Source organism: Rhinoderma darwinii, chromosome 3, assembly GCF_050947455.1.
Source record: "Rhinoderma darwinii isolate aRhiDar2 chromosome 3, aRhiDar2.hap1, whole genome shotgun sequence".
NCBI lineage: Eukaryota > Metazoa > Chordata > Amphibia > Anura > Rhinodermatidae > Rhinoderma > Rhinoderma darwinii.
In genome coordinates this window covers 205,816,789-205,832,016 of record NC_134689.1, presented here as the reverse complement: position 1 = coordinate 205,832,016, position 15,228 = coordinate 205,816,789, and the positions used below count along the sequence as shown (strand labels likewise).

Genomic DNA, 15,228 nt, shown 5'->3' with positions numbered 1-15,228 from the left:
GTAACACCGAAAAAGTGCCTCAATAGAATAATTTTGTCAAACACCAAAGTCATAGTTTAAACACATATGCAGAAAATCAGTGTTAAATGACCCAAACATTTTCAAAATAAAATAGTTTTTATTGAGACATGATAAAAATACAACATTCAGTTAATAGCATCAAAAATGGATTCAAATATAAGTCCTCACAGTAAAGAAAGTACTGAGTGGGCTACTGGCCATAACATCTATACCATACAGAAGTACATTGTAAATAAACAGCCATGGTAAGTCACATAACAAATTAAAAAACTGTGAAATAAAAGATCAGAATCGATAGACAGAACTGGCAAGGTAGCCAAAAAATGAATAAAAGAGAAGTTGACAGACCATGCAGATATACAATGGGGTAAAGAGTAGCGATGTGCGAGGAGCCCACTCACACCCCAGAAAGGTAGGGAGGAAAAAACGAAAATGAAAGCGAAAAAATGGTTGTGGCGGAAAGAGGTTAAAGTCTTTTGTATTTATATAATTTATTAGCAGAGGGAGAAAATAGTATTAGTGCAGCATTCTGAAACAACAGTACTTTACTAATCCCCCATTCCTCCATGTACTGCTGCATATTTCTTGATCACAGATGAGAAGGAATCAGAAAGCTGAGATGCTAGTGCTTGTTTCTCGTAATAGACAAGGAGGCAGGATGTGCATGGCATCATGAGCAGTGAGTCCGCCTTCTCTTTGCTTAGAATATTATACGACTTGACCATATTGTTACTGTTCATTGGTAAAACATCTGCATGCACATATACTGCTGAGCTAAAAGTAGTAATATTTGATAGCCATATACTTTGGATTTGCTTAGTAAAAAACCTAAAGTAGACATAATTATGACAAAAATACATGTTTTTTTTACAAAAGGTGGAAAAGTGCAAAGTAATGGCCTCAAAAAAGAAGCCACTGTGGCTGGAATTTAAATGTGCTGACACAACTGCATTGTCAAATGAAACTATAGGAATAATATTTAAGTATGGAGATGACCTTCGTCAAGATATGCTCATTTTACAGGTAACATTTGTTTAACCCAAAAGTTATTTCACGTTGACTCCCACTCATGTCGTAAAATTGTCAAGTGATGCCATATAAAGTGCAGAATATTTGTTGTCATGATGTTTATTGTAATGCACATTTTCATAAAAAAGACTCCATTACTGTACTTTCGTATACAGGGCTGTGGAGTTAGTCGGGGTCAGTTTTGGGTGGAGTCGGAAGAAATGTGCGGACTCCAACTCCCGCTTCAAAATAAAAATATAAAATATATATTATTAATATTGTGTTCATTTATTAAATGCATAGTTTGTTGCATATTTACATTCATAGGAATTTTTTCCTAGAAAGTTTTTACATTTTAATCATATAAATATATGTGATGTTTTATCAATCTAAGGCCCTTATTTAAAAAATAAAACTGTGATAACTAGGATGTTCTAGCGGCAGTATAAAATTGAGTATTAACTCTCCGTTGTTCTCTCCCTTAGACTAAGGGTATGTTCACACGGCCTATTTAAGGACGTAATTCGGGCGTTTTTTCCCCGAATTACGTCTGAAAATAGCGCCTCAATAGCGTTGACAAACATCTGGCCATTGAAAGCAATGGGCAGACGTTTGTCTGTTCACACGAGGCGTAATTTAGGCGCCGCTGTCAAATGACGGCGCGTAAATAGACGCCCGCGTCAAAGAAGTGACCTGTCACTTCTTTGGCCGTAAATGGAGCCGTTATTCATTGACTCCAATGAATAGCAGCGCCAATTACGTCCGTAATTGACGCGGCGTTCAAGCGCCTGCACATGCCATTACGGCTGAAATTACGGGGATGTTTTCAGGCTGAAACATCCCCGTAATTTCAGCCGTTACGGACGCCCTCGTGTGAACATACCCTAAGGCCTTATTCAAACGAACGTGTTCGTTTTGCGCGCATAAAAAACGCAGCGTTTTTCATGCGTTGCAGTTCCGTGTGACATCAGTGTATGGTGCTTGCCTGCGTTTTTTACATGCATATGTCATCCGTATGTCATGCGTTTTTTACGTCAGCAAAATAAACTGATGGAGGTGGTTTTCTTTTTCTCATCATTTCTTTAGCAACAGTTGCGTGAATCACGCACAGCACATTATTCTTTCACTGCACAATCACACTGTGCTGTGGATCATGCTGGGCTGGAACAATGAGAAGTGTATGACGCTGATTGGTCACTGACTGGTCAGCGTCATACACTTCTCTTCACAACACCCAGTTGGTAAAAAGTAAAAACACACCCAGTTGTCTATTAAGAAAGTCATTAGCATAAATCTAAAATAGCTCCTAACTTGCTCAAAAAGGATCGTCTTTCAAAATAAAAACCACTGTTGTGATCTACATTACAGCGCCGATCAGATTATGTAAGAGATAGGGCATTTATAATCTGGTGACAGAGCCTCTTTAAGCTTACTGATCTATAATTACCCAGGGAAGACCTAGAGCCCTTTTTGAAAATAGGCACCACATTTGCCCTGCGCCAGTCCCTTGGCACTATACCAGTCACTAGAGAATCTCTAAATATTATGAAGAGGGGGACAGAAATAACTGAACTAAGCTTTTTAAGAACTCTAGGGTGTAACCCATCTGGTCCTGGGGCCTTGTGTACATTTATTTTATTTAATTTAGCTTGGACCAAATCTACATTCATCCAATTCAGTATATCAACGAATATATTAACCGGCTACATCAGCTGCTCATTCTTCTGTTGTATATACAGAGCTAAAGAACCCATTTAGTAACTCTGCCTTCTCTTGATCCTCTGTTACCAACTTCCCTTTACCACTATCTAGAGGTCCTACATGTTCAGACCTTGGCTGTTTTGCATTTATATACTTGAAGAATGTTTTGGGATTTGTTTTACTATCATTGGCCACCTGCCTTTCATTTTGTATTTTTGCTAATTTTATTACATTTTTACAGATTTTATTACACCCTTTATAATTTACAAAGGCTAGAGCTGTACCCTCAGATTTGTATTTTTCAAATGCCCTTTTTTTGTCATGTATTACCCTTTTTACAGAAGGTGTAAGCCATGTGGGGTTTCATTTTAGTCGTTTATACTTTGCACTATAATTACCCAAAGTAGATTTAAAAATCTCCCATTTAACATTTGTACCATTATTTGACATTAGTTCTTTCCAGTCTATATCCTGAATTGCAGCCCTCATCCTGGGGACATTGGCCTTCTTAAAATTACGTGTTTTTGCCCTCCCAGCCTGTGTTTTGTTTTTTACAGTATACGTAAAATGTAACTATATTGTGATCACTGTTACCGAGGTTTTCACGAACATTGACATTCCCAACAAGCTCTGCATTATTAGAAATGACCAGATCCAACAAGGCTTCACCTCTAGTCGGGTCTTCCACAAACTGGCCCATAACATTTTCCTGCAACAGGTTGAGGAAATGTCTCCCCTTTGCAGTTGAAGCCGAACCATGACACCAATTAATATCCCGGTAATTAAAATCTACTACAGTACCCCCCCCCCCCCCCGGTGCAGCCCGCTCCGTCTGTTTATATAGCTGACCTTCCATCTCCTCAGTTATATTGGGGGGTCTATAGATTACACCAAAAGTAGTATTTTCAGTGTTTATCTCCCTTTGTAATTCCACCCACAAGGTTTCAACCTCCTCACAATCTTCACCCTCTAATGTCTCTTTCACACTCACCTTCATATCGCTTCTCACATACAGACATACACCACGGCCTTTCCAGTGTGAAACACTGTAGATTTACAGCACTGTCATGTGAAGAGTCTAGCCATGTTTCAGCAACACCAACTATATTTATATGTTCCTCCAGTACCAAGGCCTCCAGCTCCCCCATCTTGCTTGCTAGACTTCTGGCATTTGCGAACATACACTTTAACTTGCCTTTAATTTTTTTCACTTTCAGTATCAGAAATTTGATTATTTGGGCATTTTTATTTTCATTGCTGTTTTGTAACAAAAGGATGTCCTTATCCTGTTGTCTAGTCCTCTCCCCACAGTCTGTTTCTCCACCCACCAATATAGTCTGACCCCTCTCTAACCTGGCTACCCCTTTATTTTCTACATTGACCTCCCAGCCCTGTTAATATGGAGGTTTTTTTCTGTCGGATTCTATACAAATCTGACAGAAAGGAAATTGTGTCATACCCCAACGGATTCCATATATACAGATATATACGGATATATTCTCCCATAGAAATATTTCTCTACATATGGGACCCGCCACCGTTCACCACCGTGCAGGCTCCAGCCATGTGCAGGAGGTTTAAGGGTCAATGCACACGATGCGTATTATGTGCGGTTTTGCTGCGCGTATTTGCTTGCAGCAAAACCGTAGCGTAATACAGTACCAGCATAGACAATGAGATTCCAGGGAATCTCATGTACACGCTTCGGTATTTTCCCACACATACATTGACCTGCGGTGCGGATTTTAAAATCTGCAGTATGTCAATTTATTCTGCGTCTCTGCTTGCGAATTCTGTTTAGTGCAGAGGAAAATCGCACGAAAACACGCAGCATGAAAACGCCACGATTTGCGCATCAAAAAGAAAAAACCGCACTGAAAAATGCATCAAAAAATGTGAGATCAGGTGCAGTTTTTACCTTCGAATTTCCTGTGTATTGCTGCGGTTTTGGTGCGGATTTTCCGTTGCAAAATACGCAACATGTGCATGTAGCTTAAAGCGAATGTGTTGCCAGCAAAACATGTTTTTTTTTTTTAATTAAACATTTAGTGTGTAGGTGATTAAACATTGTTCAAATTTTTTTTATTTTTTTCACGAGTCAGGAAATATTATAAATTAGATTCTAATTTATAATATTTCCCATTGCTGGTCACTAGATGGAGCTATTCCCAAAATTGCAGCATTGCATGTGGTAAAGCAACCACATTGCTTTTTGCTGCAAAATTGGGAAAAAAGCACTCGCTCTAGTGAGCTCTGAGAATCCCCCCCTCCTTTATCCTGGCTAGTGCCGGGATAAACGAGGGGATTGAACGGTCTAACCTCCTACACTGTGTGTCGCCATTTTTTGAGCTAACACACAGTGTAGTAGGTTTACATACAGTAGTAAACACACACAAACATGAACATACATAGAAATCTCTTACCTGCTCCTGCCGCCGCGGCTCCCTCCGGCCCGTCCGCTCCGTCTGCTGCCGCTGGTCCAAGTGCACAAGTCCGGAAGCCGCGACCGGAAGTAGTAATCTTACTGTCCGGCCGCGACTTCCGGTCCACAGGAAAATGGCGCCGGACGGCGCGCATTTCAAATTGGACTGTGTGGGAGCGGCGCATGCGCAGTTCCCACACAGACGGCGTACACAGAAGTGGATGGGACGGGACCCGTTCGCAGTCCCTATTGGACTGTGGCTGCCGTATTCCATGTCTGTATGTGTCGTTAATCGACACATACAGAAATGGAAAAAAAAATGGCAGCCCCCATAGGGAAGAAAAAGTGAAAAAATAGAAAAAAGTAACACACAAACACACAAATAAATAAAAACGTTTTTAATAAAACACTAACATTAAACTGACATGAAATTTTTTTTTGTGGTGACACTGTTCCTTTAAAGGTAAGCCGATGTCTTATCTACTTACAAGACATCTGCCTGCATATAGCTGCCCAAACAATGAGCTAATATTCCCTTACAATTGTGTGTACAACAGTCTTCTCATACTCTATAACAAGATGTATTTTTTGCTGAAAGAAAACACTTTATTTGCCTGTTTGAGTCCATTTGTGTAAGCAATGCACACTGTTTTGGCTGTTTCCGTGTATACCCCTTCACTATTTCCGTTCTTGTAAATAAAAGTGTCCTAGAAGCTGGACCCCTACCTTTCAGACATTTATGGTGCATTACGTTAATATGCAAAATATTCACATAGGAAAACGCCTTGAATAAGTTTAAATTAATTGATTAAATGTATTGTTTTTGGGGGGTTTTCAGATACTTCGAATTATGGAATCTATTTGGGAAGGTGAATCATTAGACCTTTGCCTGTTGCCCTATGGCTGCATTTCCACTGGAAACAAAATAGGTGAGTGATGGGATGAGATAGGTAAATCTATACTGTAATAGTTGTTTTGACATTTTATAAAGTATGTATCTGATTTTTACAACTGTTTATATTGTAGAGTTGATATAGTCCCATCCATCACCATTTACTTATTATTGAGTATGTTGTACACCAAGTCTAGCTATTAGCATTATTGGCCTAGCTATTGGATTCGTTTTCATTAGATGATATCAGAAATATTTATCAACTCAACAAATATTCTGTCCCAGCATTTGAATAGATGCCATCTCTTCATTACACTGTGGTACTGTGTAACTTACAAAAAGTTCATGATAGTTGCTTATTTGTAGACAATGCGTGGTGGCAGAAATAGACAATTTACTGTAGTTGTATTATTAATTAATTAGGAACTGCCATAGGCTGGTATTCCACATGGCGTTTTTGCTGCTTTTTTTGCAGAATTTTTGAACCGCAGCAAAAAAAACAGTGGTTTTTCCAATTGCGTGTTTTTTTTTAGAGGTGATTCAACATTAAATAACTGCATACAATTATGGAAACTGAATGCCCAGCTTGGCAATAGTGCCAGGGGAACAACAACATGAACTTTGTATAGCGTTCAACCAAATAGGCCCAGTTCACACCATTTTTTGGCGCGGATATTGACCTGGAAACCGTGTCAGAATCAGCGCCAAAAAACTGCCAAAATCGCCTCACGTTGATTTCAATGGGAGACGGAGGTGTTGTTTTTCCCGAGTGGCTGAAAGCTGCTCGCAGGAAAATAAGGCGGCATGTCCTTTCTAGCCGCGGTTCCAACTCTGACCTCCCATTGAAATCAATGGAAGGCAGAAAAAGCTTTTTACGCTGCGTTTTTTCCCCGCAGTCCTCAATGGCCGCGGGTGAAAAACGCAGTGAATAACGCAGTGAAAGCCACATCAAAAAAGCGCAGGCAGCTCAAAATCTTTCCTTCAGGAATTTTGAGGCAATTTTTTTCTGCCTGCAAAATACTCCGTGTGAACTAAGCCTTAAGGTATTGATTGCCTGATAGACTGTCATTGTTCATGCAGGTCGGCCTCCTGGGATGACGCTGAAGCCCATGTGACCGCTGCAGCCTGTGATTGGCTGCAGCAGTCACATGGGCTGAAATTTAACGCCAGGAGGCTGGGGTGCACTCAGTACAGTGGAATGCATCAGTATGACAACAGCTAGGGGTAAGTATTAGCTGTTTTTTTTTTATTAATTTAAAAAAAATAAAAAATATTTTTTTTCTCATTTGTGATTTTTGCTTGGCTATCTGTTGTGGGTTTTACATCACATTGAATTCAATGAAAACCCGCAGCAGAAGAGCAACAAATACGCAGCATAAATTGACATACTGCAGATTAAAAATCCACACCACAGGTCAATTTATGAATGTTTTTGCTGCAGATTGTTTCTACAAGAAGACCTCCAATGGAAACACAAGTTTCCATGTCTGCATTCCCGACCTGACATACTGTTACTTACTATTTGAACTGCTTCCTTGTCTGTGCTTTAACCCCTTAGTGACCACCAATACACCTTTTCACAGCAGTCACTAAGGGGCCTCAGACTAGGCAGCTGCCTTTTCACGACGGCCATGTCTAAGGCCCCATGCACACGGCCGCATTTTTGTGCCGTGCTCCCATACAAAGTATGGGACCACAGCCCGTAAAAAATGAAAAATAGGACATGCTCCATAATTCCCGGCACAGTACTACGGCACAGACACCCTTCCGTAGCGATACGGAAAGGTGTCTGCGGCCAATAGAACCGGGCGGGTCCATAATTGCAGACCGTATTGTGGTCTGCAATTATGTAGATTTTTTACGGTCGTTTTTTAAGTCCTGCACCAACGGCCACAATCGAAGTTTACTTAGATCGCGGCCGTTTAACCCGCATTTAAATCATTTGCAGAGGAAGCTCCTCTGTCACCCATCGGCGGCCCGCAAACGCAATCGCGGGCCTCCGATGGGGTGCCATGGCAGCCGGGGGCCTGATAAAGGCCCCCAGGTCTACCCTGGACATATGCCTATTGGGACGTGCCGGAGGCACGTCCTAATAGATTGCCTGTCAGATTTACACTGACAGGCAATAGTTCTCTGGTATACTAAGTATACCAAAGCATTATAACATCGATCAAAATATCGCATATTAAAGTCCCCTAGTGGGACTAATAAAACAAGTAAGTAATGTGAACTAAAAAATGATTAATAAAAATTACAGTAAAAAAAATCAAACCATTTTTTTCCATAAAAAGTGGTTTTATTTAGTAAAAGTGTAAAAAAGAAATAAAACGACACATATATGGTATCGCCGCGACTGTAATGACCAAAACAATAAAGTTAATATGTAATTTAAACCGCAAGGTGAACACCGCAAAAAACAATGGCGAAATTGCTATTTTTTTCGATTGCCCCCAAAAACTCATAATAAAAGTTAATCGATAAGTCCCACGTACCCCAAAACTATACCAATCAAAACGACATCTCGTCCTGCAAAAAACAATCCCTCATATCACTACATTGACGGAAAAATAAAAAAATTACGGCTCTTGGAGTGCGACGATGCAAAAATAAATAATTTTAATTCAAAAGTGTTTTTATTGTGCAAAAGCAGTAAAACATAAAAAACCTCTACATATATGGTATTGTCATAATTGTACTGACCCATAGAATAAAGGTAACGTGTCATTTATGCCGCACAGTGAACGGCGTCAATTTAAATTCAATGACCCCTTCCAATAAAATCCATGGAAGTTAAAAAAAAAAAAAAAAAAGAGAGAAAGCAGGACATATCCTCATTGAAATCAGTGAATAAGTGGTTTTACATGGATGGTTTTGGCAATGAAGTTTTTTTATTTATTGGCAATGATGTGTACTATATATTTAGATTCCCCAAGACTATTTAAAGTGTCGATATTTTGTTTTATATTATGTGATACAAAAGTCAAACTGGCTTACACTGTACCACATAATTTTTTTTGCTATGTATCTTTTTATACTAAGAATTATTGCTGCTGTATGGATTATAAAATAGCAAGTTTATGTAATTGTATTATATGTGCATTTCTTCATCCCGCTTCTGCCTGTCAAAACCTTGATTCATGTCCTAAACAATGATATTTGTTCTCTTATATCTATTCACTTTTCAGGAATGATTGAAATAGTTAAAGATGCAACCACCATTGCTCAGATACAGCAGAGTACAGTTGGAAATACTGGTGCATTTAAAGATGAAGTTCTAAGTCAATGGTTAAAAGAAAAATGTCTGCATGAAGATAAGGTATATTTTGTAATGGTGCAGTTTATTCACAGGTTATAATACAGGCATAATGAAAACATCAGTGTCTTCTGATATCTTTGTGTGTTTTTCTTGTCTGTATATTGAATCTGTGAAAGATAGGTAGTAGTTGTAGTCGCCATCTATTGATGCCCTGTTACCTCCAGGGCTTTCTTCATTATCAGCAATCACTGGAAAGTGTCTTCAGTGGCTTTTCTGTATATTCAGATCAGCTTCATATTTACAAAACTTCCAAAGGGAAAGGATATGGCCATTAACAAATGTGTCACATTTTTCTGCTGGCCTTGCACCATAATTGTGGTGTAATGACTGCGCCCTATTCCCTATTACATAAAATAAATAGATACATACTCACCTCACTGCTCCTTTTCTCTTCTCCCCATGGGCCCCCTTTGGCTCTCTCTTCATGCCACGGTCCATTCAAGGTACTGACGCCGGGCAGCTTCAGTACCTATGCAACGATGCAGCACTGATGGTGTTGAGTGTTGCGTACAGGTACAGATGTTGCCCAGCGTCAGTGCAGTCCTGGTCAAAAGTTTTGAGACTGACACAAATTTTGGTTTTCATAAAGTTTTTTGCTTCAGTGTTTTTAGATCTTTTAGGCATCATTTAGACGAGCGTAATATACGCGCGTGCTTTTCACGCGTGTCGTACGCACCTATATTAGGCTATGGGGCAGTGCAGACAGTCCGTGGGTTTTGCGCAGCGTGAGTCCCCTGCGTAAAACTCACGACATGTTCTATATTTCTGCGTTTTTTGCGCATCACGCACCCATTGAAGTCAATGGGTGCGTGAAAACCACGCAGGTCGCACGGAAGCACTTCCATGCGAACTGCGTGGTTCGCGCAAAAGCTGTCATTCTCTGAATGTAAACAGAAAAGCACCACGTGCTTTTCTGTTTACAAACATCCAAACGGAGTGTCAAAATGATAGCGGCTGCGAGAAAATCTCGCAGCCGCGCATCATACACTGATGACACACGCAGCTGTTAAGTGCCTTTTGCGCACGCAAAACGCAGCGTTTTTTGCGTGCGCAAAACGCACACGCTCGTGTAAATAAGGTCTTAGTCAGATATTTATGATATACTGAAGTACAATTATAAGGGCCTGTTCACATCAGCGTTGGGCTTCCGTTCATTGATTCCATTCGACCTTTCCGTCGGAGGAGCCGATGAACGGAAAGGCAAACGGAAACCATAGCTTCCGTTTGCATTACCATTGATTTCAATGGTTATGCTTCCATTTTAGTTGGTTTACGTTTGTTTCCGTTCCATAAAGTTTCGTGTTTTTTTTACTGAAACAGTAGCGTAGGCAACTACGCTATTGTTTCCAAGGAAAAAACAAACTTTACGGAACGGAAACAAATGGAAACTAAACAGAAACAGAGACTCAATATTTACAGTGTTGAACCTTCTTTTTCAAGGCTTCTGCAATTCACCCTGGCATGCTAGATATCAGCCTCTTAGAGTTTATGGCCACCATGTAGATATCTACCTAGGTTCTTGGTTATATGCAAATAGTTCTTATGAATTTTCTTAATATCTCAGAAGCTCTTAGACAGAATGTGCTATTTTTCTAAAAGCATTTTCAGATACAGCAGTCAGTCAATGATGTATCAAAAGCAGGAAGGAAGCTTTATGTTTCTGTTGTGTCACTCATCTTACACTATTATTTCACTTCTTAATAGCTGAATGCAGCTGTGGAGAGGTTTGTTTATTCCTGTGCTGGATACTGTGTAGCAACTTTTGTACTTGGAATTGGGGACAGACACAATGACAATATAATGGTAACTGAAACAGGTAAGACCACACCTTGCAGACCATTGTTTATTAATTTTTTTCCCCTGCTATAGTTTAACCAAGGTTTGGAAAAATCACATGAAATAGACAAACACATTTTGTATTTTTTAAGTGAACATGAACTGAATGTGTCATTTTTTCCCCTCCAACACAGGATTGCTTTAAATATTTAATCTCTACTAAAATATTTAACAACTCATAATGGCTCAGTGACATGGGAAATGAAAACGGATTAGAGTTAAGCCTAGAATGTTCTCTATCTGCATCCCCTAAATATTATTATAAAATTTACTGTTGCAAGGCAGAACACTACTCTAGAAATATCAGCTCATGTTTTGTTTTGTGACATGTACAGCATACAGTATACAGCCTAAATGAGTACACCCCCTCTGAATATAAAAATACATATTGTTATTTCAAAATGATCACTGTCACAATTCATGGAAGGATGACAAAATTGTACTTTATTAAACTAAAGATGCACAGGCTTTCTTACACTTTTATGCTTTGGCTTCTGCCATGGACAAAGACCATGCAATTCCACTTCTATGCAGGATGCGTCTTAGGGTATGTGCACACGATAACTGCATTTACGTCTGAAATTACGGAGCTGTTCTCAGGAGAAAACAGCTCCTGAATTTCAGACGTAATTGCTCGTACTCGCGTTTTGCGGGGCGTCCATTACGGACGGAATTTGGAGCTGTTCTTCATTGGCTTCAATGAAAAACGGCTCCAATTACGTCCCAAGAAGTGTCCTGCACTTCTTTGACGAGGCTGTTATTTTACGCGCCTTCTTTTGACAGCGACGCGTAAAATTACAGGTCGTCGGCACAGTACATCGGAAGACCCATTGAAATGAATGGGCAGATGTTTGCCGACGTATTGGAGCCGTGTTTTCAGGCGTAATTCGAGGCATAAAACGCCTCTATTACGCCTGAAAATAGGTCGTGTGAACCCAGCCTTATTGTGTGATACAGCAGTCTGGACAGTTATGAACCAGTTTAGCTTGCCGCAGATTTTGTCAGCTTTAAGGCACTTACACAACAATTCTCATGTATTTTTCTCAGCAAAACTTGCTGATCACAGGGGGAAAGCTTACAGTGACTGCCTGAACCTTTCAGGGAGCTTGTCATAAGACCATCTGCATTTCTGTATTACTTTTGCTACTGAGTTGTGATTTAATAACAATGATTTGCTAATCTCCATGTACCCTTGTCCTCTTTTGTGGAATTAAATTTTTTTTTTTACCCAAGGCACCAAACAATCATTTCCCTTGTAATGCCATTGTTGTCAGCATTAAGTCTGAAAGTGTTTACTGATGTGAAACAGTTGAGGCCCTTTTACACTGGCCAATTATGGGACAAATGAGCATTCATAGAACGCTTGTTCCCGATACTTGCCCTGTAGAACAGGGCAACGATAAGCCGATAAACTAGCAAACACTCGTTCATTGGCTAATTGCATTGTTTTAAATGCAGAAAATATTATCGTTGTCAGCGGCACATCTCCCTGTGTAAACAGGGAAACGTGCTGCTGCTAACATGATAGAAATGTATGGAGATGAGCGATCGGAGTAACAAGCTGTCTCGTTGATCGGCGCTCATTTACACGTCACTCGTCGAGCCATGTAAGAGGACCCTTACATTAGTTTGAGTGTGAACGGCTCTTAATCTTAAAGAGGCTCTGTCACCAGTTTATAACTGCCCTATCTTCTAGGAGAAAGTAGAGAGATGATCCAGCGACGTACGGTGAGTAAAAGGAAATCCTAGTTTCCACTTTATTGAACAGTCAATATGACAGTAGACACACAGGAGGGTGAACGCAATGTAGGTGGTCTTCCAAGGCAAATAATAGAAGCCTACGCGTTTCGAATACACACAATATTCTTAATCATGGCTGATAACAGTATGTGAGTGCAAGCTCTTCTCAATAAATACACTGGAGAGGAGGCTATGGGGCGGCATAGACACAAGACCGACGCCCATAGCCCAAAATAGTGCAGCTGGAACCTTTAACCCCTGTTGACCTGGAAATCAGGATGACACAAAAACACTAGTAATAAATGTGGTTATACACAAATGGTCCCAAAGAAAAAGGTATTAAGATATGACCAGCAATTATATATAAACTACCATAAAAACAGCAAGCCTGATGAATTATAAATCTGTTAAATGGATGCATTTATCAAAATCCAGTGTAAAAAAAAATTGAAAAAAGAGCTCCCAGAACACAACCGAACATAAAAAGAAAAAGGAAAGATTTTATTGCTAAATAAGGAAAACAATAATAAAGCCATAAAAGACATGTAGCAAATATAAATAGATAGTTATATTAAAAAGAACTATTGGTGGTAACTGATGAAAGATATCAGATAATACCCAACATAGCAATTAAAAAGACAAAAAAGAAAAATATTTTGTCTGAACTATGGAATAACATAGGTAAACTACCTATGTGTGTATATATATATAGGGAGCATGTTCGGCCAGCCATGTAAACCTTTTCATAGTATGAATGTTGACAATATATGCATTGTTTTGCAAAGAAAGGGCGGAAACCTATAAAAAAAAAATAAAAATAAAACTTCAGCAAAACAGCAACAGGTGTAAATAGACACATAGCACACAGAAGAGAATGGATCGAAATGGCACTGTGTGGCCCCTGTTTCTGTGCCAGTATTCAAATATAATAGAAGATTAGCACAAAACATAGTAATTTACCACATAATTGGTGTCAAGAAGTAGAGCATGAAATATGAAAATGTGGGAGCGCATATATTAATATAATTGAAGGAGCAACATATCGTATCACTGCAAAAAATTACTATTATTGGAGATATTTTGGTATTAGTGATCAGTTGCCCAATTGTAATAACACAGGTGTATTGTTAATAATGGAACATAAGCTCCTTTTTGAGATTTAAGCCTAAAGAAAATCTTGTATTAAGATTGAAAATCCAAAAGGCTTCCCGTGTTAGCAGTCTGTGTTTTAAGTCGCCTCCCCTGTTGCAATTCCTTATTCTTTCAATAGCATATGTTTGGAAAGAATTGATGTTTCCATTGTGGCACGATATGAAGTGTCTGCTGGCATTTGAGATGTTTACGATAGCTGGATTTCTAATGTAACTGAGATGTTCAAGTATCCTAATCTTAAGCTTTCTAGTAGTACATCCAACATACTTTAAATTTCAGCTAGTACATTCTATTATGTAGACAACATGGTGACTGTTACAATTGATGTGCGTTTTTATTGGGAAATCCAATTCCCCACTGGAGTTGGAAAATTTCTTGGTGGTTTTAGTAACCGTGCACACTTTGCATGGGTGCGTCCCACATTTATAAAAACCTGTATGTTGGAGCCAAGTTGGAATAGTATGTGATGACAGAGATGAGGGAGAGAGAATATTACCCAAGGTCGGCGCTCTCCTGGATACTATACGATATCCGTTTTTGAGTATTTTTTCCAATTTAGCGTCCTCATAAAGCATAGGGATATATCGGTTAATCATATTCCGAATCTCGTTATATTGGTTACTAAATTGGAGTATGAGCGTGGGTTTCTCTGAATTTATGTTAGAAATGGAATCACTAATATTGCCGCCTCTGTCTATAGTACTCACAGCACTGCTGAACATGAATGAAGAGAAGTGTATGATGCTGATTGGTCATAGCGCTCAAACGCGATCGCTGCATTTAAGGTGTTTGCAGCTCATCGGAACCCCAGCAATGAAATTGCCGGGGTTCCGGTGGCTGCAATGGCAACCGGAGGCCTAATACTGGCCTCCCGGTCTGCCTAGCACGAAAACCGGTCAAGATCCGCCCGGCGGCGGAGCCTGATCGGCTTCCGTAGCCGCCGGCAAGATGGCGCCGGTTCAGGAGCTGATCCGGCGTCATCAGCGGTGGAAGTCAGCTGTATGTTACAGCTGACATCCACCTGTAATGGCAGGAACCGGAGCTAGCTCCTATCCCTGCCATTAACCCCTTCGATGCAGCAATCGAAAGCGATTGCTGCATCGTAGCGGTTACTAGCAGATCACCAGCCCTGACAGGCAA

The 15,228-nt window shown here is 39.9% G+C and overlaps 1 protein-coding gene and 1 long non-coding RNA gene across 4 annotated transcripts in view; one reads left to right on the top strand and one right to left on the bottom strand.

Annotated features, from left to right (window-relative positions):
* PIK3CG (phosphatidylinositol-4,5-bisphosphate 3-kinase catalytic subunit gamma) overlaps positions 1-15,228 on the top strand; it is a 91,851-nt gene that overhangs the window by 64,678 nt on the left and 11,945 nt on the right. For 2 of the 3 annotated variants that reach the window (XM_075857276.1, XM_075857277.1), the window contains 4 exons: positions 898-1,044; positions 5,991-6,081; positions 9,230-9,360; positions 11,065-11,176. In XM_075857276.1, coding sequence (XP_075713391.1) covers positions 898-1,044; positions 5,991-6,081; positions 9,230-9,360; positions 11,065-11,176 — 481 coding nt within the window. Of the gene's footprint in view, positions 1-897; positions 1,045-5,990; positions 6,082-9,229; positions 9,361-11,064; positions 11,177-12,892; positions 12,925-15,228 lie in introns of all 3 variants that reach the window. The other variant, XR_012882406.1, reaches the window with a different exon arrangement.
* Positions 13,560-15,228, bottom strand: part of LOC142749358 (uncharacterized) — a 114,421-nt gene continuing 112,752 nt past the window's right edge. The window contains exon 4 of the long non-coding RNA XR_012882407.1: positions 13,560-13,734. This is a non-coding gene — a long non-coding RNA (uncharacterized LOC142749358). The remainder of the gene's footprint in view (positions 13,735-15,228) is intronic.